Genomic DNA, 26,175 nt, shown 5'->3' with positions numbered 1-26,175 from the left:
GAACGAAGATAAGCGGGGACAGGTTATTGTTAGGTGCGGGAGGAGGGTTAGGATAGGGCACCACCTAGGGGGGTTAGGCACCCTCCCCGGGAGGGTTAATTTTAGGGTGGTGGTTAGGGTTAGGCACCACCAGGGGGCGGTTTGGGTTAGGCACTACTAAGGCAGGGTTAGGGTAGGGAGAGGGGAGGGTTAATATACTTACAAGCCCCTGCCGGGATGTTGAGCCTTCGGGATGCCACTGTCAGGATATGAACTGGCGGCTACTCAGTCGCCGGTATTTTCTATCCATTCCATTTGGCATACAGGCAAATTACAGTATATAAATATGGATATAGCCTTCACAGTATAATTTAAAGACCTCTTTTACCACAACTTCCAAACCACTGTGGATAATATGTATGACCAGCTATAAAGGAAGTAATATCTAGGTCACAAGATCGATCTGTTGCTGGATTGTATTATTTTATGATCAGCATTGATTATCCAGAGACTTTGACAGATGGGTAAGAACATGTCCTTCATAGTTACGGGGCACCCACTTGGAGTCATATTTAACCTCCAGAAGTATATATGTGAAGCCGGACAGATGGCTGCCTACACTGAATGTCGGTGACTTGTACTGCTTAAGTTCCCAACCTAATATTTCTTACAATATGCAATCATGTGATCAAGACTCGGCTAACCAATTGGCCAAATGAATTCTCTCTTTACCTTTAAGGTAGCGATCTCTCTTGCAGTTAGGTGTGGTGGGCCGTACCTCAACTAAGTTAACAATATTCTTCTAACAAGGTTACAAAATATATAGTATAATATATAGTACCTGTCTCAGAAATATTCAACAACTCTAAATGGGTGCTTTGCAAGCAATTCCAGCAATAATTAATAGACAAAGATTAAAATTGGCTACAAAACTAGCTGCTACTCCCCATCCTCAATCATCTGTTTTAATTTCATCATTTTAGTTAATGTTGAACTTTCTCCTGAGGTCTCCATACACAATCAACAGGAGATGTGTATGCATTATTAATATGACTGATCCACCCACTCTCTTTATCATCCCTCTGATTTACTTCTAATCTTTATTTAAGTTCAGGCCTATTTGTACCCTACTTGTCATTGAGAATTGTGCACAAACTGGAGAATATCTCTGACTGGGCATTTTGCCTCCTGAGGGATGACCTTCCTGTTTCATGAAATGGATGAAACAACATGGCTCCTGTACAGACTCCGTACAGTCTTACTGTGCAACTGTTAAATGTCTATATTCTCCTTTTTAAAAATGCTTTTAAATTAAGGACAAATGAAACTTTCTGATGAATTATTTGGGAGACCAGTTCCATCACTTATCAAGATTCTATTTCTATCATTCCAAACAGTTACCTTTTATAGCCTTCAATGACTACAATAAAATATTTGATAGGAGCCTGCTTTTTGGTATGTGATCTGGAAGTTTGCATACACATGTGTCCACATACATCTATCCTCCGCGCACTACAACGCGTGAGTGTAGATGTGACTCGGTAGCGCCGAGCCTTTTTTTGTGCAACTTTTTCCATTCAGATGTGTCTTAATCACACGTGTGAATAGGATGTACAAGCAGCATTATGCAGCCTATATTCTGTGTGAAGCTGTGGGTGTATCTGCATGCGAAACGCTACTTTACAGTATCAGCGGCTGTGACACTGTAATGTAGCATGTCACATGCAGTCGCACACAGAATATAGGCATGCCGCATGTCATTTTAATCAGCAGAAGCTACTTGTATTTCCTATTTGCATCGCTGTGAGATTAAGACGCACGTGAAGGAAAAAAGTTGCACGAAAATATGCTTGGCGCTACCGAGTCACGCCACGGCATGGCGCGACTGGAGCCTAGATGTATGTGGACACATCTGTACTATGCAATTTTAAAAAGTGTTTATTTGGCTGTCTTTTTACTCTTACTTCAAATTTGTCTGTCTCTTACATGTTGTGGCTTAAGACAGTATCTAGCCTATCAATTTACTTGGAACTATCGACACCACAGAGAGTGCCTCATGCCTCAGTCATGCCAATCATTTATAGTGAAGTGATATGCTTCATTGTTAGGCTTCGGCCCATCTGAGCGAGTTTCCCTCACATTATTATTCCCTAAGCCTTATGCTGCTGCCTCGGTACAAAGTGGGTTTAACGATGGGTGTGTTTGTGGAGATGGGGAAAGGGGTGTGTGGCCCCCTATCTGATTGTCATCGCTGAAGAGGGTGTGGCCCCACCCTTTAGCATGGCTATACCTGTATGGCAGGCCTGTGTATTCTGGCAGGTCCTGGCCCCTGTACTCTGTACCCGACCCCTCTCCACTCTAGGTACCACTGCCAAAGACTAAAGCAAGAATTTCTCTGTTTTGGTTGTTAACTTCCCTAGTTCCTGCAGTGTTCAGGTTGGAACAAATGCAAACACTATAGAAACATGAGAAAAGCCTTGGTTATCTCGCCATTAGACTAGGATCAAGTTTGAGTATAATAGCTTCTGCTCCTAAGCCTCCTTCCCCTGTGCAGTGTGCACAACTTGTCTCCCTCCCTCCTATCCAACAAGCAGGCCGTGCTCCGAGGCCTACATTAGAGACCTGCTTTGTGCTTGTCTTGTATGAATCAGTTCGCTAGATTCACTCAGTGCTCTGAAAACACAATCAAGATGCTCAGCGGGTTCTTTGTTAGTCTCCCCCTTGAGCTCCATTAAGTCAAGAATTCCCTGTAAACGCGTGTCAGAGGGAGAAAGTGGCTCATTTACTAAATGTAAGGCTGTTTTGTTGGAGGGGAGTATGCGCTTTTGTGCAGTGCCTGCCTCTAAATCTTGTTTCTCCACAATAGACCCACATAATGCATCCACAGGCAGAGTCTCCATGCAGACTCTGAAGTGGCAGACATCCAGCTTCGGGAGGGGGGATAAAGTGCAGCTCATTCCCTCCTTTCAGATCGTTTGCTCATGTGGGGAAAGGAACACACACAGCTCCCACACACCTGCACTACTCTCCCCGCCGCTCACCGAGCCAAAGACTGCAACAACTATAAAAATAGGAATGGCTGGGGGCAAATGGTAAACATAATACTCTTGGAAGTAATTTTTCATGGGGTATATTATTCATTCAGTTGCCAAGGGTTCACCATAATCTGTGGCAGTGCCAGTGGGCACCTCTTCTCAAGTCACTGGGAGGATAACTATGATGGGAGTTGTTTAGAGCAATATAATTTTAATCCATAGTAGCTGGGATCGGGTTGGTCGTATTTTAGTCGATATTCCTAATGTAGACATGCGAATATACACATGGTCGTAATGTCAACATTCTTGGCTTGTCGACACTTACCATGCCTACATCCACCATGTTGACACTGATGAAAGGTAGACATGGTTAGAATGTTAGCAAAACAGTGTGTCCTGGTACAGCGGTTTCTTACCTAGTAACAGATGTTTTCTGGGTATGCCGGTCAGGTGATGGTGACTTCTGGCTGTCATCCAGTGGTTCCGGCTGTGAGTAATGCTAACTCCTTGCACAATCCTAACCCCTAACCCTTCCCTCCTGAAGCCTAATCCTACCACTATTGCTTATCCCTAACCCTCCCACCCCGCAGCCTCTCTCTCACACCCCGCAGCCTCTCTCTCACACCCCACAGCCTATCCCTAACCCTCAGCTCCCTGCAGCTTATCCCTAACCCTCCCACACTGCAGCCTATCTCTAACCCTCCACTCCCTGCAGCTTATCCCTAACCCACCCCGCTGCCTATTTCTAACCATCTGCTCCCTGCAGCTTATCCCTAACCCTCCCACTGTGCAGCCTATCCCTAACCCTCCCACACTGCTGCCTACCTCTAACCATCCGCTCCCTGCAGCTTATCCCTAACCCTCCCACCATGCAGCCTATCCCCAACCCTCCACACCCTGCAACTTATACCTAATTCTCCCACCACGCAGCTTATCCCTAACCCTCCGCTCCCTGCAACTTACCTCTAACCCTCCCACCACGTAGCCTATCCCTAACCCTCCGCTCCCTGCAACTTACCTCTAACCCTCCCACCGCGTAGCCTATCCCTAACCCTCCGCTCCCTGCAACTTAGCTCTAACCCTCCCACCGCGTAGCCTATCCCTAACCCTCTGCTCCCTGCAGCTTATCCCTAATCCTTCCACCACACAGCCTATCCTTAACCCTCTGCTCCCTGCATCTTACCTCTAACCCTTCCACCGCACAGCCTATCCCTAACTCGCCGTATCCCTAACCCTCTCCTCCCTGCAGCTTATCCCTAGCCCCAATCCTTGCCGCTTATCCCTAACCCTCCCACCCTGCAGCCTATCCCTAACCCTCCACTCCCTGCAGCTTATCCCTAACCCTTTCACCCCACAGTCTATCTCTAACCCTCCGCTCCCTGCAGCTTATCCCTAACCCTCTCACCCTGCAGCCTATCCCTAACCCTCCACTCCCTGCAGCTTATCCCTAACCCTCTCACCCCGCAGCCTATCCCTAACCCTCCACTCCCTGCAGCTTATCCCTAACCCTCTTACCCCGCAGCCTATCCCTAACCCTCTTACCCCGCAGCCTATCCCTAACCCTCTGCTCCCTGCAGCCTATCCCTAACCCTCTCACCCCACAGCCTATCCCTAACCCTCCACTCCCTGCAGCTTATCCCTAGCCCTCTTACCCCGCAGCCTATCCCTAACCCTCTGCTCCCTGCAGCCTATCCTTAACATTCCACTCCCTGCAGAATGTTGACATTTCACCTGCCGACATTTTGACATTGTGAACATTACTCATGTGTCATGTTGACATTTCAAAAGTGTCTACATCATAACTGTTGACATTGTACTGTTGACATAATTATTGTCAACATTTAGAATATCGACATGGTGAATGCATCCACTTGGGATCCACCACTAGGCGTCTGGACTGCAACTATACGTCTGCTTTCATATAGGCCGTCATCACAGACCTGGTGGAAGAGATTAGTCTAAAATCAGATCACTGGGTATAGCTCAGCATAGCCTGCAACTCCGAATTTACAAAAGTCACAGTCGCTACTGCAAGTGCATCTACCTCTGAATCACTCCCTTAGCCTGTCTGCCACCGCTCCATTGCCGCCCAATTACATTCTGCCTGAAGTGGAGTTGCGAGTGCGAGTGCTCCATGGCTGAAAGCTCAGCCATGGAGCACTCTCGGTGCTAAAAATCCATCAGAATCTTCTGAATCAGCTCCTGAATTGGGTACGGGAAATCTTTCTTGTAATTTGTAAGATTTTCAACATGTAAAATTCTTGTTGCTAAACTTTATGTAATAGTCTGAAAGACCAACTTGCCAGGGATCGGAATAAACTTTTATCATCTGTTTCTAGGTTTAATTTAATTCCACTTCCCTCAGTTTGGAATGCATGAATTCAAATGAAGAAATTTGCAGTAACTAAATGTCACTTTTACCTGACAACAAATATAGGACCTCATGTAGAGTTCGGTGTAAATCCAACTAAAAGGTGGAATTTTGTACATTGGCTTTGTTCAGCCACAGGGGGGGTCAATTTTAAAATGTTTGTTCATCTCTATAATCACAGTGTACAAATTAAGCCATCCAGCATCTTCGCTTCAACATGCAACACAGACACTATTTTCCCCGCATAAAAAACCCCAAGAAACAATTGTACCACCTGCTTCTCAACAAGTGGATATTTACACCCTTTAGGTTCTCCTAACGTTAAATGAGGTTGTTTGTTATTTGGTTGAAATACAGTGCACACATTTCCATAATTCTCTTGGTACAGAATAAGGTAAAAAAAATGCATACACAAAATCAATTCCATTTTTCATCAGTATTGAAGCATACCTTCCGATGTTTGTGAGTTTGCAATCAGGGTGGAGGCGTGGCAGTGGCACTTTGGGGGTGTGACTGGAACATTGTTCACGCCCCCAGAGGGTGTGGCCAGGGTTGGCATAAAAACACCATTTATTGATACCTGCCTTCATTACCAGCAGCAGATGTCTTGTACCACCACAATATTTGTTGCTGATAAATAGATGTTTTAAAATGATGAAAAATCTGGTTTACAGAAATGACAGTAAAATAAACCAGAATATTAACCAAAGCCATACTTATATCTTTTTCTTGGTTTCCTATTGTAATTTTCAACAGTTTTTGCTGTATGTTCTATTTACTGATGTCCACCTTGCATATTACTAACGTTAATATTTTCTGGTATTTGTGAATTTTATTGTTGACTTGTGTCAGGAATTCTGTTGTATTGCTGAAATGTAAGCAAGGCTGACGTATCTTATACACTGGATTGTACCTCCGCATTCTGGCTCATGAACTTCTCTTTTTAATCTGCAGGCTGTCGCTTCATGTAATTGCTGGAAATAAGTGTTAATCATTGATGTCCCTCTTTCTTTACTTTAAAAACGTCCCCCTGCCGCTGTTTTAAAATTTTCTATAGCTACACATCATCTCTGGCTTCATGGGAATCACTTGTTTGGTACAAGTGTACACTATTTTGGGGTATATGGTAAACTGTTAATGGTATATTTACTAAAATTAGAGTTTTTAGAAGTGGAGATGTTGCCCATAGCAACCAATCAGATTCTACTTAACATGTAACTAGCACCTTCTAGAAGATAATAGCTAGAATCTGATTGGTTGCTATGGGCAGCATCTCCACTTCTAAAAACTCTCATTTTAGTAAATGTACCCCTTAGAGACAAGATTAATTCTTTTGCCCTTTTTGTATGTGATAATGCTTCAAACGGAAAAATGAAGTATATTTTTAGCTTTCACGACATTCTATTATTCTCCCTATCTCATCCAAACAATGTACTTTTTGTCCTATGTAATTTCCCCACAGAAAGTATAAAGCAGGAGTGAAAGATGTAAAAACAAACATAAATATATATATATATATATATATATATATATATATATATATATATATATTTCTCTTCCATCCACTAGGGGACACTGGAGGTTCTTACGCTGGGGTATAGAGGCGTGGATAACTGGAGCTGGCACTTTAATTAATTTAGAAGTGTGAAGCTCCTCCTCCTCTATGCCCCATCAGCCCTCAGTTTAGAAAATGTTCCTACTAGGAGCTGGTCACAATCTGTGTGCTACAGCAACACACCTTTATTTATTTAATTCGTTTTTTTTATTTTATAACATCTTTTTGACACTTTTAGGTACTCTTCGCCACCTCTCTAAAGGTGGGGTCCGGGTACCTGGCGCCCTGTTTTTATAGAAGGCAGGAAGGAGTGCACAGCGCTTATGTCAAAAGCACTGACAGCTCCTTACCACCACAGCACATTTCTCAACAGAAGGAGAAGTGCTGACCTCTGCAGAGAGACTTCCACCGGGGACCATGCAATGAGTAACCACCTGTGCATCCCCTGACTCCCAGCCACGCCGCTGCCAGCGTTATTACAATACTTAGTGTGCTGGGCAGCTAATTCAGAGAATTACAGCGCGGCTCCCTGCTCTCCCTCCTCCCGCTTTCACATGCGGTGTTGGGCAGTTGATTAACTGGGCAGCTAATTAAGAGCACTATAGCGCGGCATCCTGTTCTTCCCTCTGCCTACTGTTACATGCGGTGTGGCGTGCGGGGGGGAGGGTACTGGCCACAGAAACAGCCATCTTGTATAGCCCTTTAGGGCATAAAGAAGGGGGCGGAGCTTAATGCAGCGCGGGTCTCTCTACACGGCAGGCGGCTGTATAACAGCGGGGCTGCCGTTCTTTTGATACACAGCAGCTCATACTGCACCTCTATTACCAGGAGATTGCAGTGTAAGACACAGAAGGCTGGATTCCTCTGCTGCCATTCCTGTGCTGCAGGACAGTTACATCTCCTGATTACATCCATGGTAAAGAGGCTGTAAGTAACTGGCGTGTAATTGCAGGGGAATCTGATCTGTGGGAGAGGGGTTTCTCCTCCTCTGTGTTCCACAGCCTTCTTTGTTTTGTCTTTTCTGTGTCTTTTCTGTTTATGCTGTGTTTCTCTGGGTGACTGTGTGTACCATGTCCAACAGAACCAAGGCTTCTCAAAAGCTGTTTGTCTTTTCCAAGTGTAACAACAAACAGACCAAGTCACATACCACTGGGTCCACGTTATGTGATGCTTGTATAACAGTGGATTCACAGATGGCTATTACTAGCTCACCTGCTCCGCCATGGGCCGCTGACATGGTATGAGTTATGTCAGATTTAACATCGGAGTTGGCTGAGGCGCGCAGGTCTCAACCTCCATAGGTGGCTGGGTTTGGAACATTCTTAAAAAGAAAGAACGCATCGGAGAGCTCAGCAACACCAAAAGACCCGGAAGACCACGGAAAACAACTGTGGTGGATGACAGAAGAATTATTTCCCTGGTGTAGAAAAACCCCTTCACAACAGTTAGCCAAATCAAGAACACTCTCCAGGAGGTAGGTGAATATGTGTCAAAGTCAACAATTAAGAGAAGACTTCACAAGAGTGAATATAGGGGGTTCACCACAAGATGTAAACCATTGGTGAGCCTCAAAAACTGGAAGACCAGATTAGAGTTTGCCAAACAACATCTAAACAAGCCATTACAGTTCTGGAACAACATCCTATGGACAGATGAGACAAAGATCAACTTGTACCAGAGTGATGGGAAGAGAAGAGTATTGAGAAGGAAAGGAACTGCTCACGATCCAAAACATACCACCTCATCAGTGAAGCATGGTGGTGGTAGTATCATAGCGTGGGCATGTATGGCTGCCAATGGAACTGTTTCCCTTGTATTTATTGATGATGTGACTGCTGAGAAAAGCAGCAGAATGAATTCTGAAGTGTTTCGGGCTATATTATATGCTCATATTCAGTCAAATGCTTCAGAACTCTTTGGATGGAGCTTCATAGTGCAGACGGCCAATGACCCGAAGCATACTGCAAAAGCAACCAAAGAGTTTTTTAAGGCTAAAAAGTGGAATGTTATGCAATGGCCAAGTCAATCCCCTGACCTGAATCCGATTGAGCATGCATTTCACTTGATGAAGACAAAACTGAAGGGAAAATGCCCCAAGAACAAGCAGGAACTGAAGACATTTGCAGTAGAGGCCTGGCAGAGCATCACCAGGGGTGAAACCCAGCGTCTGGTGATGTCTATGCGTTCCAGACTTCAGGTTGTAATTGCCTGCAAAGGATTTGCAACAAAGTATTAAAAAGTGAAAGTTAGATTTAGGATTGTTTAGTTTGTCCCATTACTTTTGGCCCCTTAAAATGTGGGAGGCACATATAGGGTGTGCAATATAGGGCCCCTCCCACAATGTATTCTACAGGTCTCTAGTAGTGTAATCTGTGCTAATTCCGGTTCCGGAGCATCAGAGAGGTATGGGGTTTTACTCAAACCTGTTTGTAGTGCCCAAACCGGATGGTTCGGTCAGACTCATCTTAAACCTCAAGTCGTTAAACCTGTATCTGAAGATGTATCGTTTCAAAATGGAATCTCTGCAGTCGGTCATTGCGAGCTTGGAACCGGGGGAGTTCCTATTATCCCTGGATATCAAGGATGCTTATCTCCATGTTCCCATTATGGAACCACACCAGGCCTTTCTGTGTTTTGCCATATGGAAAGATCATTATCAGTTTCAGGCATTGCCGTTCGGGTTATCCACGGCTCCCCGCATATCCACAAAACTCATGTCAGTCATGATCGCTCTCCTTCGGTTATCAGGAGTGAACATAGGCCCTCATTCAGAGCCGTACGCTCTGAGCAGAGCGCACGCTCTGAATGAGGGCCGGCCTCCATGAAAATGGAGCGTCCTCCTGGATGCTCGTATAGCTGTGGGTCACCACCCACAGGCTATACGAGCGTGCATTTTGATGGTCGTGACCATCGCGACCATCGAAACTGCGAGCCGGAGCCTGCGGTTGAGGTTTTCAACCGCAAGCTCCGGAGTGATTTTGGCTCGATCAGAGCCAAAATCACTCCCACTGACATCACTAGTGATGTCAGTGGGCCGGCTTCTGACGGGAGGCGTTCCCGTGGGAACGCCCCCGGCAGGGTGGCACGCCCCCGGCACGCCTACCAAAGGGGGCGTGCTGTCAAACAACATCGACAGCACGCCCCCTTTGATCAGACACAACGAGCGAAGGACTTTCCTTCGCTCGTCGCGTCTGGCGCATGCGCACGACGGAGCTCCCTCCGTCGTGCGCATGCTCAGTCCAGAACATCGACCCACTTGCGAGCGGACAGCCGCTCGCGAGTGGGTCTGAATCAGGCCCATAATCCCTTATTTGGACGACCTGTTACTAAAGGCTCCATTGATATCTCTTTTATCACGTCATGCCTTGCTGACATATCACATTCTAACCCAACACGGTTGGATAATCAACTTCAAGAAGTCAAATCTCAATTCATCCCAGAAGCTTCTGTTTCTGGGCATGATATTGGATACAGAATCACAGAGGATTTTTCTTCTAACAGACAAGGCCAGGGATATCCGGTTGTTAGTTCAGCTGGTCCTCAGACCAAAGAAGGTATCAATGCTTCTTTGTCTGCGTCTCTTGGTGATGATGGTAGCTGCTTTCGAGGCACTACAGTTGGGCCGGTTCCACTCCAGGGTTTTTCAGCTGGACCTGCTAGCAGAGGGGTCAGGGTCTCATCTGCTTCTACATCGACAGATCCGTCTTAGCCCAATTACCAGAGTGGCCCTTCTCTGGTGGACGCAATCCACCAATCTTTTGGCGGGCCGGAGATTTGGAGTGTGGGACTGGATCTTCGTAACAACGGATGCCAGCCTTCGAGGATGGGGAGCAGTAGTCCTCCATTACCACTTTCAGGGTCGGTGGTCCCCTCTAGAACAGAAGTGGCCCATAAATGTGTTGGAGCGATTTACAATGCTCTGATAGAGGCAACAGCGGCCCTGATTCAGAGCCGGACGCTCTGACAGAGCGCTCGCTCTGAATCAGGGCCGTCCCTGCTCCTTTTTGGGCCGGCCGGCCGCTCGCATAGCTGAAGGTGACCACCCACAGCTATAGCGAGCGGCCAAAATGATGGTCGCGATGGTCAAAACCATCGCGACCATCGGGTTTGCGACGAGACCTTGCGGTAGGGTCTCGCTGCCGCAAGCCCTGGAGTGCTTTTGGCTCTATCAGAGCCAAAAGCACTCCCGGCTTGGCCGTCGTTATTCGGGTCTCGCGCATGCGCACGACGGAGCCGCCTCCGTTGTGCGCATGCGCACTCGGGCAACATCGACCCGCTTGCGAGCGCTCAGTGCTCGCGAGCGGGTCTTAATTAGGCCCAGAGTTTTTAAAGGCTCGTTTGGTAAGAGTTCAGTCCGACAACGCGATGGCCGTCGCTTACATCAACCGCCAAGGAGGAATTCGGAGTCGCATGGCTATGCGAGAAGTAACTCAGATCCTCCGGTGGGCCGAGAACCAGTTGGTAATCCTGTCGGCGGTATTCATCCCGGGTGTGGAGAACTGGGAAGCAGATTACCTGAATCGACAGGATATCCATCCCGGGGAATGGAGGCTTCATCCAGACGTGTTCAACGCGCTGATACGTCGATGGGGATGTCCTCAGGTGGACCTAATGGCGTCACGATTGAATCGTCAGCTTTCGGTATACTTGTCAAGAACTCGAGATCCGCAAGCGGAAGCAGTAGACACTCTGACAAGTCCGTGGATCTACGACTTCGTTTACCTTTTTCCTCCGATTCTGCTTCTTCCTCGTCTTCTGAAAAGGATAAAACAAGAGTCGGCCTCTATAATTCTCGTGGCTCCGAACTGGCCTCGGAGAAGTTGGTTCTCGGACCTTCAGTCCCTGTTGTCAGACGATCCGTGGCCCCTTCCTCTGCGCCCAGATCTTCTACAGCAGGGCCCTTTCATACACCCCAATTTATCGCAACCTTGTTTAACGGGGTGGCTCTTGAAACCGATATCCTAAGACGCAAAGGCATCCCAGACGTGGTTATTCCCACCATGCTACGCGCCAGGAAGCCAGTTTCGGCTGCGCATTATCACCGCATCTGGCGTGCTTATATTTCATGGTGTTCTAGTCTGGGTTTTCCGTCTAGGACTTTTCGTTTGTCCCGGTTTCTGCTGTTCCTTCAGACAGGTCTGGATTCTGGCCTTCGTCTGGGAACCTTAAAGGTGCAGGTTTCTGCCCTTTGCATTTTCTTTCAACTTTCAAAGACAATTGGCCCTCATTCCTGAGGTGCAGACGTTTCTTGAAGGGGTCAGAATATAGGTACTCTCTTAGCATTACAAACAGCCAGCCAAGGACAAGTATGATAGATTTCTGGAAAGGCTGCGCTTTCATTGAATTTACAGTAATATACATTTCTCTAAATGCCCAAGGCAGACTTTTGTGTAAGTCTGCACAATTTATATAACATTCCGCTTGAAATAAACAGCTACTAATACTGTAAAACGATTTAAAAATCGTTCAGTCGTTCATATCTGAAGGAAAATCGTTCATATCTGACATGCCTGAACGACGGACGATCAACGATGCGCGTTCCCGTTTGTCAGATAACGATATCTGACATCTGATGGGTTTGCAGTCAGACTTGGACGATTCCATTCATTTTAATGCAGTCAAAAATCGTTCAAATCGTTCAAAACTTTGGTAAAATCGTTCAAATCTTTCAAATCGTTTAATCGTTCAGTCGTTCATCTGACAAATCTGACAAGTCTGACAAATCTGACCGTGTGTACGCTCCATTAAGCTGCATACACACACAACGATTTTGTTACCAACGATTTTATGAACGATTTTCTAAAGTGTAATGAATGATTTTTTGAACTACAAACGATTTTTGTAACTTCCCTTAATGAAAATCGTTCAGTTGGTCAGTCAGAATAAACTACAAACGGGAACGCGCGTGAACGATAATCGTTCATCGCTATAACTCAGAAACTGAGCGATTTTTTCAAAGATTGAACGATAATGACGTCGTTATAGTTAAATCGTTCAAAAAATCATTACATGTGTATGTACCTTAAAGGTGCATACACACACAATGATTTAGTAAATGAACGAGTTTAGTAAATGATTTTCGTTCATTTTTTCAAGAGAAAAATGAACGAAAATCGTTTACTAAACTCGTTCATTTACTAAATGTAATAAACAATTTTTTTGAACTGCAAACGATTTTTGCATATTCCCTTATTGAAAATCGTTGAGTTGGTCAGTCTGACTGAACTACAAACTACAAACGTGAACGCGCATGAACGATAATCGTTCATCGTTTTAACTCAGAAAGTGAATGATTTTTCTCAACGATTGAATGATAAACGATATCGTTATCGATAATCGTTCACAAAATCGTTGTGTGTGTATGCACTTTTAGAATTACTTTTGTAGAGTATCAACATTTCAGTGGCTGGCAGTGTATGCTGGAACTTGTAGTTCCACAATAGATTAATAGGTCATACAAAAATAGCTCCACAATGTTTGAAACTAAAGCTTTACTGTCTGACTTTCCTGTTCACCCAACACCGCTGGAGGTCTGAGGAGCTGTCTATTCCATTCATGCCCTTACAAGTGGAACTTACAGTAGGGTATGAATAGATGCGCTACATTCATTCAAGGGAAAAGTTCCCTATGAAGCGGTAGAGGCCTTTTTTCTGTTTTTTACAGTCAGGATTCCATAATTTTGAGATGAAAACAAGACGTCCATGTCACCTGAAGCTTTCTCAACATGTTAGATTAATCCTGTCATTCCATTAGGTCCAATAAAATGAATAAAAAAAAAATATCCTGAAAAAATGTTGCCACCTGGAAGCCCATTTGCCAATATTTGCATTGCTGTGAATTGGCAGTTCAGGTACACCAATAGTGAGTAACAGTGGGCCTGAGCCCAAAAGCTGATGCTTCTTGTGATTATCGGCAGACTGGGCATGCACCAGAAGAAGCAATGGCAGACTGTGCATGCTCTGCACCATGCATACTCTGCTTCACAGAAGATAGGAGAGCGGCTGGATTACTCTGTCCGGGCGGCAACTGGGTGCCAGTTGTGCGGGCACACCAAATAAGAGTGTCCTGGGCATGTAGCCAGACCTGCTTATTTGAGGCATGCGTACAGAGAAGGGGTATTTTTTTGAGGCAGATATATTGCATCAAGCATATGATGGGTGAAAGTGCCATTACTAATGATGATGGTTACGGCTGTGGGCGGGTGATTAGCGGACAGACGGATGTACACTCGCATGGATGGACACATTAGCATAAGGTAGTAAATCTGGCGTCTGCAAATGTCCGCATATGTCGCACTTTTGGGTCCAACTCAGAATCAGGCTCTATGTGTTGTGTTTTTTTTGCAAGACAAAGCTTAGCTATGGCTTACTGTTTATGTTCTCAGCACAAACTGTGTTCTTATGGAAGTGTTTTAAAAGCTGATTGATTGGTAAGATTGCTTGAGCCGTATTGGAGTATATTGTCTTTCTATTTAATTGTTATGCAGGTGTCCTATATTCCTGGATGTTATCCACAGCTAAGCACAGTGAATGAGAGCTTGTTCCTGCTGTTGGTTCCCCCACAATGCACCGCAGCGCTGCTATGTGCAGCCAGATGCAGTCACCTTGATACATTGGAACAGTTTTGGAGTCATGCCTCTGTTTGTTCAGCTTGATACATAATTCTCCCCTGAAACAAGTCTGCAGAGTCTCTAGGATGGAATTTAGTGTACCATCTGTGTACGAGAGGGGGAATCCATTTATTTATTTCTAGTTGGATATCTATAAGCTCGTAATAAGGCAGAGTTATCACCAGCAGGAGCAGCCATTGGGTGGGTGTACCATCTCCAAGCCCATTGATTTGAAAGAATCCTCCTGTTTTCACTCTTTATTACAGGACAAAGACTTTGCAGGAACTGTCAGTTCTCATGATAATGTCATTGTAGGTACCGGTAATATTCTGATACAATTCCATTCACCTATACTCACTTTATATAATGCACTTTATTGTTTTATAGTATTAGTAGCTGTTTATTTCAAGCGGAATGTTATATAAATTGTGAAGACTTACACAAAAGTCTGCCTTGGGCATTTACAGAAATGTATATTACTGTAAATTCAATGAAAGCGCAGCCTTTCCAGAAATCTATCATACTTGTCCTTGGCTGGCTGTTTGTAATGCTAAGAGAGTACCTATATTCTTACGTCTCTATTGCCACTAAACATATTCCTTATCTGCGGTCTATACCTACCTGCATCCATTATATTATCTAATCTGTACAAGCTTCTAATTTATGTATGTGTATTACAGAAGTGTATTGTCATTCTACATAGATGTAGAGATAAATAGACATGGCAGGGTTCCTGTAATTATACATAAGTCTCAAGCAGCAATTTACATTATGAGGGGTATTCAATATGAAACGTTAACTTCACTGTCGAAGTTAACGTTTCATATCGGAGTTTTCACCTGCGTTAAAGTATCGGATGCACTCCCGCTTATACCCGAATTCAATATAAAATTAACGAAAACGGGAAACTCTGAAGTTGGATTTGCGTAAAGTTACGAATTTTGTAAGACCCCCCTAAAGTAGCCTTTAATTGAAAGTCGGGGATTTAAATAGCCGCAGCAGGTGTTTTTTTCCGACATTGAAGAAGTGATGCAGAAGAGCACTTAGGTTATTTTTTTTGTTTTTTTAAGTGGTTCCAACAAATTTGGGGTACATGAAAATGGGTACTAGCATATTTTTATGTCCCTAAAGTAAGTTTTTAAAACTTCTGCATTTGTGTACCTGCCGCTAGAATTCTATTCTAGAAAACATCTGCCGCATACTTGCAGAATAGCCCTGAAGCTATTTCCATATTGTTAAACAATTTTTTCCCATTTTTTTTTTTGCACCCCAATTTTTAAATTCATTTTTTGGGGTGTCCCTATTTTTTTAAAAAAACTTTTTTTGAGCCTGCACCCCTAAACCCCAATTCTGCACTTTTTTTCCACACCTATTCAATGGTGAAAAGTTATCCCCGTTTTTTATCAAAGACTTTTCAAAACTGCGATAAGTCTTTGAAATTGAATACGGTGTAAAAGTAAAACCTGCGATAATAACGTCATACCTCCGATATTAACGCAAAAACGATGTTATCGCACCCATATTGAATACCCCTATAAGTGTACTAGGTCTTTCTAAATGTGATTGGATTTGATTGAACAGGATGGATAGGAAACTGCGAGAACACTAGCTGAACACCAGAACACCAGGCCAACCCACCAACAACTGGATCTGTCCATTAGGTTGATCAGATATGGCTACAGATCCAGTTGTTTTGGCAGTTGGGTTGCATGCTGCCTGTTACAAATAACTCGGCGGGTTCTATGGTATTCGTTGATCTTTTGATGATTGAAATATATTTATTGAACAATGGCACATACTCAGTGACCTTCTGAGGCAGCATATGAATCAATCTCTGTTGTTCTCTAGGTGGTCAGTCCTAGTAAGTCACTATGAGGTCTGTTTACTAAGCTGCGTTAAGAGACAAAGTGAACAGAGATAAGGTACCAGCCAATCAGCTCCTAACTACCATGTCACAGGCTGTGTTTGAAAAATGACAGGAGCTGATTGGCTGGTACATTATCTCCGTTCACTTTATCTCCCAACAAAGCTTAGTAAATAGACCCCTATTTCTACAGCTGCTACGGAGCTGCAAGTCCCTGCACGCTCTCAGTTTTTCACAAGCAAAGGTATTCTGGGACTTGCAGTTCCATTTTTGCATACCCATCTGAATTATACTGTAGGCCGAGCTTGGCAACATCAGTGGCAAACGCAGGATTTCCAGAAGGGGGTTTCCAAATGCTTAACTTTAGAGTGAGTGTGGCCTGTCATTGAAGAGGGCAGAATTAGTACTTGACCAGCTTTAATAAATGTCATACAAATTGTATTGTGTGTATTAATTCCAGCATATACAGGACCAGTGATCACAATAAGCCATTAGATGCGCCAGTAGGCCATCCTGCCTGAGATGAACGTATTTATTTTAGATGTGGGCACCATTCTAGACTATTGGAGCAAGTCCGGGAGCCTGGAGGATCAGCAGAAGAACCTAGCACTCCCCTGGACATACTAAATATGTACATATTGGGCTCTATAGCAGTGCATCTCTAACAGTGCATGTTTTCCAGATATTCTAGTTGGTGCACAGGTTATTTATTACTGGCTGATACATGTTAAAAGATCCACAGGTGGTGCTAATTATTTCATTTGCGATACTGAGAAGAACATGCAGCACTAGTAACAATCTATTATATTACTATTTCCATTGTGGTCATGGTGTGGGCTGGGGAGAGGGTTTCTAGGCAGACAGAAATCCCCCAACCCGCCCCCCCCCCCCCCCGCGTTTGCCTAGGAACATGTAGCTATACTGGGGTAATTTAGCAACAAATCCCTGATTTCCTGATTTCTTTATCAGGTTACTATTTGCAGAGTATTCTCTTACTTCTAGTTCCAAAACAGCTTCAGAGCCAGCGGCTGTCTGCACCTGAATTAACTCCTCTCCTGATACCTATGGAGCTGGCTGCAGGTTGTGTTATACACATCTAAATACATACAACAGTTTAATATTCCAGGTGTACTTGTGATGTGTAGAGAGCTCTGTGTCTCATGTGGCAATTCCCCAATATATGCACTCAATGCTGCTATTGATTACTGGACTCTTGTTCCTTTCATACTGAGACGCTATCAGCAGCTCCAACCTGTTCTTTAGAGCCCAGTTCCCTTTGACTGGTCACATTAAGAGCCGGAAATAATGTCCTTTTTTTCCTTCTTATCATTCAAATACAAAAAGTCATGAGGAGCATAGACAAGGAGGGGGGAGCCACAAAGAAATCAATAGCTGTACTCGCTGTGTCGGTATAGCTGCAGTTGGAAGTACGTCTCTGTTTGCTGGCAGGTCAGGTGGCTATTCTGGGAGAACGCAACGCAGGACATTCATAAACAGCAGCGTGAGGGGAAAGTGCCTGTAAACAAGTACAAAAAATTTGCTGCATGCTAGGTGTGACATTTTTAACTCAAAATGTTCCTCCTTCAACCCCCACATTCTCTAAAAGCTGATTTAGTAATAAAATGACTTCTACAAAAAGTTACAGAATTGTGATTTGGTTTCCTGTACAAAATGAACCCAACCATAACAATATTGCCAGGTGATATGCAGGAGTTATACAGGTGTTATACATCCAGCTACTATACAGGAGTTATAAAGGTATTATACATCCAGTTGTTATGCAGGAGTTATACAGGTGTTATATATCCAGAAACTATGACGAAGTTATACAGGTGTTATACATCCAGAAACTATGTAGAAGTTATACATCCAGGTGGGGAAGTAGTTAATATACCGCCGCCGGAATCCCGCTGCCTGACAAAATGCCGACGCCGCCGTCCCGAAGGGGATCAGGATACCGTTGTCGGCATCCCGACCGCCGGAATCCAGAAGGAAGGATTCGGGTAAGTATCAGCATTAGCCCGGGATGGGGTGGTTTAAGTTTAGGGATCCCTGGGGGGAAATTAGGGTTAGGCACCCCCCTGGAGGGTTAGGGTGTGGTTGCGGGGAGAGGGAGTTAGAGTTCGGCACCACCGTGGGGAGGTTAGGGTTATGCACCCCCCAGGGAGGTTAGGGTTAGGCACCACTAAGGGAGGGTTAGGGGGGGAGAGGGAAGGATTAGGGTACTTACCTGCCCCTGTTGGGATGTTCACTATTCAGCCGCTTTTCATACCCATTCCACAAGGTGCTATACAGGAGTTATAAAGGTGTTATACATCCAGGTGCTGTACATGAGTTATAAAGGTGTTATACATCTATGTGCTATGCAGAAGTTATACAGATGTTATACATCCATGTGCTATGCAGGAGATATACATCCAGGGGCTATGCAGGAGTTATACAGGTGTTTTATATGTTACAGGTGTTATATAGGTGCCAGGTGCTATGTAGATGTTTTACAGGTGCTAGTTGTTATGCATGTGGGTAATTCCATGAAATATAGGACACAATACATGCTGCTAAAAGATCGTAGTATGTTAATGTAACTGTCACAGTGACTTCAGATGTTGTAGTTAATGTTGGTGACTGATTCTATGTTGAATATGATGTTAAGAGTTACCCAGGGGAGATCAAGGACATTAGAGATGGTGAATACTTAGTGAGCACAATGGAGCAAGTTGGCAGCAACTAGAAATGGCCATCATCACCAGATGAGATATTTCACTGTTAATCAGGAAGATAAACAGGCCTACATTGATTAATTCTACAGGTTTGAGTAATTTGTATCGGAGCCCTTTGACTGGGGACAGAAAAGTCACATTCGTATGTAACATAAGTCACATGTCAAAATTGATTTTAAGTATAGTTTGGTTAACATTCAGTTTTTTGTTTGTTTCATTAATAAGTTTAGGGTCTTATAAGTGTATAGCTTAACAGTCATATTGTAAAACTAATTAGGAGAGCAGGTTTAAATAATTATATGAGGCCTCTCAGTTCCTATGTACATTCTGTTGTAACATGAGTCACGCATATAAACAATAAAATGTAACTACTAAGAGTGTACATTTTTTTTTGCTTCTAAGCATTAATTATGACTACCTACCCATATATTATTGTCATATTTTAAAAATGTTGAATTTCAGCTTAACTTTTCTGTGTGGTGCATTTAAAATAGGGATGTGCAGGCTCGGATAGGTTCGAGTTTGCACGCCGAGTTCGGATTTTTCCCTCCAAAAAAACGGAACTCAGAAAGAGGCTAAACGTCATCTTGCATGGACAAACATCATCATTCCTGGACAAAAGTACAGGAATGATGATGTTGATGTTTGTCCATGCAAGATGATGTTTAGCCTCTTTCTGAGTTCCGTTTTTTTGGAGGGAAAAATCCGAACTCGACGTGCAAACTCGAACCTATCCGATCCTGCACATCCCTAATTTAAAACCACTTCACTGACTATTTTTTTTCCCCCATAAACTGCTCCAAAATTGTCGGGTTTGTTTATGAGTGAATTAGGTGAGGAACATCCATTTTAACTTATCCAAAATGGTTTCACTAAAAAAAAAATATATATATTTTTTTTAAGATTTGTAAAAAAAAAATCAGTTTCTAAAATAACTGAACATCGGAACAACCATAGGAAACATTGCGACGTTCAATTAGAGACCAGATACATGAACCAGGTATGTCAGGGGCGTTAGGGGGGAGGTTAAACTTTTCCCCTTCGGTTGCTCAGTTCTGCATGCTCTGGGTAGGGGGTCCTGCTTTGCTGACCGATCAGCAGTGATCGGCAGCACAGTATACAGAGGGGGAGAGGGCACTGGCAAGCAGAGGGACCGGAAGGTCCCTCTGAGAGCAGCAGCTGCGGGAAGATTCTCTTCCTGCAGCCTCCCTCATGTTTATCTGTCAGGACAAAATTTTACTTCCTGTACAGATAAAGAACTGCCTGATGTAGACAGAAAATTACGTCCTTGCCAGGCAAGTGGTTAAACGTCTACGAATTAACATGAAATGTAACGTGAGTCACATGGAATGAACCATGTTATACAGATGCTATGCATGAATTATTCAGGTTTTATACATGTGCCCACTGTTATACTGGTATTAGACAAGTGTCAGATACTATGCAGCGTTATATAGGTTTTATACAAATGCCAGGTGGCTATGCTTGTGTTATACATGTTCCAGGTACTATACAGGAGGTATATAGATGCCAGGTGCTATGCATATGTTATATAGGCGCCAAGTTCTATGCAGGAGTTATACAGGTTTTATACAGATGCCAGGGGCTATGCATGTGCTATACAGATACCAGGTGCTGTACATGTGTTATACAGGTGCTATGCAGGAGTTATACAGGTAATAGACAGGTGCTATGCATGTATTTTACAGGTGCCAGGTGCTATTCAGGAGATTTACAGGTTTTATATAGATGCCACGTGCTATGCATGTGTTATACAGGCACCAGGTTGTATGCAGGAGTTATAGAGGTTTTATACAGATGCCAGGTGCTATGCACATGTGTTATACAGGTGCAGGTGTCAGGTGCCATGCATGTATTATACAGGTATCAAGTACTATGCATGTGTTATACAGGTACCCAGTGCTATGCAGTTGTTATACAGATGCCATACTGGTACCAGGTGCTATGCAGGATTTATACAGATATTATAGTTGTTATACAGGTGGCAGGTGCTATGCAAGTAGTATATAGCTACTATTCAGGTATTATATATAGTGCCAGGTGCAATGCAGTTATTATACAGATATCAGGTGTTATACAGGTAAAAATGTATTATGCAGGAATTATACAGTTGCAAGGTTCCACACAGATGCAACAAATTTGATGAAAAATTGTAAAAGTATTCCATGTGACAGCTTTCCTCTTCTATGCTGGCAATCTGTGAAACGGGTTGACAGAGCATGCTAGAACCATACTTCTACTGGTGACCTAACGCTGCAGTACACACTAGGGATGTGCTGCATGTTTTCCTGTGTGCATTTTAATCACCAAAAACCTTGTACATGTCTAAGGACTTTCAGATAGACTAAGCTGCCTCTTTTATCCAGTCATTATTGAAAGGTTGAGTACATAGTATAAGTACCACTTCACAGATAAGTGAATGGGGAGATATAGGAAATAATATAGTGAGGGTTGGTGGCTCAGTAGATAAGATGTTAGATGAAGGATGAATAGGAAGTGAACTGCTCTTTTCAACATTTGAAGTATCCATTTTATTATGTAGACACTATTTAATAGACCAGTAGTATAAAAATAGACTGCACAAAAGACCAATAGGTCCATTTTGAGCAAGACACTGTAAATATTACAACAGCCATATGTTTACTCTCAGCACTTTACTGTACATCATGTTCTAGTTTTACAGCCTTCTACTGTACTGTACTTTTTTTCTGAGTTGTATGGAGAGCAGGGCTGGACTAAGGGTCACGTGGGCCTGGGGCTCAACTTATCAAGGTCCTTTTGTAGAGGAGGTGTGACCAGTGCTGTGTGGGTGTGGCCATTGCCATGCGGGTGTGTACACCCCTACACTATAAACCCCAGTGTCTCCCAAAGGGGCATATTTAACCATCTTTTTTTTTTTTTTTTTGCTAAAATGATGTGAAACATTATTTTAGTATCACAGAAATGTATGAAAGGGCAATTGGAAGAGAATTTGCTAACTTCTCCTCCAAACCCTTAACTTTGCATTATTTTAGTAAGCAAATCACATTTCCCTTACTTGTAATAGTAAATGTGATCTGCTTAACTTTACTCAGATAAAAATTGATAACAATGCTTTCTGAAGATGACTTTGTGCAGGCTTCTCTCCGTTTCACCTTTTCCTGTTTAGCCTTCTCTGCCTGCTGACAGACAGAGCAGTGCCAGGAGTAGGCTTCTGTGGTCTCCCGTGTGTCTAAATAGACCACAGTGTAAAGAAAAATAGTTAAAAAAGAAAATTAGAAAAACCCCCCAAAACATACCTCCATTCAGTGATCGGTGATCTATGAGGTGCCCTGGTCATCTGATCAACGTGAACTGAAATGCTGGGAAGTCCCGGCCGGCATCTCACTTTACAGAGCAGATCAGATGACAGAGCAGAGCAGGAGCCCAGCCCAGCGATCAGATGACCGGATCAGCAGGAGCCCAGCCCAGCGATCAGATGACCAGATCACCTGAACGAGATAAGTGTAAGCAGGGGTTTTGACTGCATGTGAAAAATACCCTGAGACGTTTGGGGCGAGGATTCGTAGGGACAGAGGTTTCTTGCAAGTTCTGTCTCTGCATGCAATATAATACATCCTTGTGATATATTCAAATATTGCAATTTTATCACATCTTATCCGCATCTGAGATGCGGATTGTGGTAAATATGCCCCTTAGGAGTCTATGTGCTAAGCCTTCGAGAGAGAAGTTGACGGAGGTAAAGTACCAAACATTTGGCCCCTAACTCTCACTTTACAGGCTGAGGGCTAGATGGTCTAAGCCTTGGAGAGAGAGAAAATGGAGGGAGATAACGTACCAACCAATCAGCTTCTAACTTTCATTGTACAGGCTAGGATGTAGTTAATTTACCGGCGGCCAGGATGCCTATTCAGTCGCCGGTATTTCATACCCAACCCATACAGGCTGTGTTTGAAAAATGACAGTTAGGAGCTGATTGGTTGGTACTTTATCTATATCCACTTTATCTCTCTCCATGGCTTGGTACATAATATGTAAAAGTAGGAATTGCATCATTTTGTGAAGAAATTAGAAACAAAATATTAATAGTTATGATTTATGGAAGTTTGGACATATGAATAAGGTTGTCCTGTAAGATGGAGACTGTCACTCTCTCTTCCCTCTTCAAAGAAAGGCAGTCTGTAGTGCCAGCCTAGGGTGATGAGACTCTACGGGATGTAAGATGATTCTGAGTCACTATAATGGGGGGCAGGCAGTCTAGAGGCAGAACCGTCATTACTAAACTTTTTGGGTCATACTTCCTTTGTTTATTGTTCCCATCATAATTTATGGTGTTGTGTACATTTATATATATGACATCAGCATGCTGTCATGGTGATGGGCCTATTTTCATGTGGAAGCCTGGGGCTGTAGTCCCAACCTCCCCAGTGTTAATCCAGGCCTGATGGGGAGCGTTGGGGACAGGAAAAGCCTCCAGTACATTGAGTGCTGAGTGTTCCTTATTAATAATGAAAAGGCTTCAACTACTTACTTTGAGATAATAGTAAATATTTCACAAATGCATCATAACTATGCGTGGGACATTGTGAATAATGGGATCTGGTCTAAAGATCTACAGCACAAAGGTAGACAATGTCTAGATAGACACAAGGGGCGGGATGCATTCAGCCAGTCATCGCATGGATGCCGGCGTTGGTAACGCCGGTATGCATGAAGATCCCCGCAAAGGACAACTCTGTCGGTAAGAGCGGCCCTTTGCGATGGAGAGACTTCCGGGTCTATGACCCAGAAGCCCCTCCGGCGTCCTTCTGCGCATGCCGCAGGGGGTGCTGGGAGGGATTCAATTGGATCCCTCTATCAGCACTCTGCGAAAAGATGGCGTTACCCACTGCAACTAAGTCCCAGAGTGCATTGCACTCCGGGGCTTAGTGCATATGAGAAATGTTGTCAAACCCAAAGTTTTGGGGTTGGACCGCATTTCTCTCCTTTCTGCATCTCGCCCCAGATGTTAGACAGTCAATAGGTCCACAGGAACAAAATGTCGACACATTAATGTCAACATGTAAGAAGGTCGACAGGTACAAGTGGTCGACAGGGTCAAAAGTTCAACACAAAAATGGTCGACCCCTGTTTTTTTTTTGGTTTCTTTAAAGTTAGGTTAGGATTAGGGTTAGGCACTCTCCGGATGGCTAGGGTTAGGCACTTGCTCCGACGGTTAGTGTTAGGCACCAGGAGGAAGGGTTAGGCACTAGAAGGGTCGGTTAGGGTCAGGCACCTTCCCCGACGGTTAGGGTTAGGCACCAGGAGGGAGGGTTAAGGTTAGGCACCAAGGGGAGGTTTAGGGTTAGAAAAAAAAATAATCAAAACATGTGTCGACCATTTTTGTGTGTCGACCTTTTGACAATGTGGACCATTTGTACCTGCCGACCTTCTTACATGTCGACCTTTAATGTGTCGACCTTTTGTCCCTGTTGACCTTTGGCCCCTGTCGACCTATTGACTGTCTAACATCTGGTGTCTATCTAGACATTGTCTACCTTTTTGCTGTAGAGCAGTGGTTCCCAAACTTTTTTGAATCACGGCGCCCTATAGTATCAGCATTGTTTTCATGGCACCCCTAAGTTTAAGTTTACTAAATTTTTTTCTGAATCTTTCAATAGCAAAGTAGTAAAGGGAAGTAAATTGTGCTTACCTGTCATCCTTAGGGTCAGTTATGTGGAGTGGACAGGTTTGCGCTTTTGTTTGTCCACATATTTACATTAAAGTGTCCTTTAAATAATTTGATTTGGTCCTGGGCCACAAACTTAAAGTATCCCTGCAAGTGTCTCGAGGCACCCCAGAGTACCACGGCGTACAGTTTGGGAACCACTTCTGTAGATCTTCCAAACCACACCCGTGAATAACATATGGAAAGCATACCTGAGTTTATTAGAAAATTAAAGACATGGCTGAAAATCACAAAAGAACTCTAGGATGAAAAAGTATTATTAAAAATTATGTAAGGTTGTGGTATAAATGTTTGATGGTCACAATGTCAACATTCATCATGTCAACATGCATCATGTCTGCATGAATGCTATGTAGACATTGGTAGCAAGCTGAATTGAAGGAAAACTAACAACGGCAATCCTAATGGTAGCCCGAACCCTAGTTCTAACAACAATGGCAACCCTAATCCTAGTGCTAACACTAACTGCAACTCTAACTCCAGTGCTAACACTAACAGCAACCCTAACCCTAGTGCTAACACGAACAGCAACACTAACCCTAGTGCTATCAATAATGGCAACCCTAATCCTAGTGCTAACACTAATGGCAACTCTAACCCTAGTGCTAACACTAACGCTAACCCTAGTGCTAACACTAACGCTAACCCTAGTGCTAACACTAACAGCAACCCTAACCCTAGTGCTAACACTAACGGTAACCCTAGTGCTAACACTAACAGCAACCCTAACCCTAGTGCTAACACTAACGGCAACTCTAACCCTAAGTGCAAACACTAATGGCAAAACTAGCCCTAAGTAAAAAGTGTATATATGTTTTTATTTATATATATATATATATATATATTATTATGTATTGGTGGCAGCACCTTTAGTCCAGGAACGTTGTGAAGCACTTATGTGTGTTGTATGTGCCCATGTGTAACACTCTGCCTTTTCTCCACAGCTCTCTGCACAGAGGAGTGTGTACACGGCCGGTGTGTGTCTCCTGATACCTGTCACTGTGAGCCAGGATGGGGTGGTGTGGACTGCTCCAGTGGTGAGTTCTGTCAGGCACCATAAACCAGCTTCTTAGCTGTAGCTAGGAATATGTGTTGATTTATAATAATGCCATCAAAAAACACAAAACCAGGCGCTGAACCTACCTATTTAAACAGATATATTCTGTGGTGTTAGTTAGCAATTGATGCCAGTACCTTATTCACAGCTCGCCTATTACAGATGGGGGGATACTGGATAACCCCCCAAAAAACAAGAAAGATCAACAGATAAAAAGTGTAAGGCGCTATTGAATGAAAGGTACATTTACTAATTAA

The 26,175-nt window shown here is 43.7% G+C and overlaps 1 protein-coding gene across 4 annotated transcripts in view; it reads left to right on the top strand.

Moving 5' to 3' along the window:
• The window catches only part of MEGF11 (multiple EGF like domains 11), a 386,527-nt gene that overhangs the window by 135,133 nt on the left and 225,219 nt on the right, over nt 1–26,175 (top strand). For all 4 annotated transcript variants that reach the window (XM_088452756.1, XM_088452754.1, XM_088452755.1 and 1 more), the window contains exon 5: nt 25,806–25,898. In XM_088452756.1, coding sequence (XP_088308882.1) covers nt 25,806–25,898 — 93 coding nt within the window. The remainder of the gene's footprint in view (nt 1–25,805; nt 25,899–26,175) is intronic.

Source organism: Taudactylus pleione, unplaced genomic scaffold (genome assembly GCF_031769625.1).
Source record: "Taudactylus pleione unplaced genomic scaffold, aTauple2 ptg000556l, whole genome shotgun sequence".
In the NCBI taxonomy this organism is placed as follows: Eukaryota; Metazoa; Chordata; class Amphibia; order Anura; family Myobatrachidae; genus Taudactylus; species Taudactylus pleione.
The sequence above is the reverse complement of the archived record's forward strand: the minus strand, read 5'-3'. Positions and strand labels throughout refer to the sequence as shown.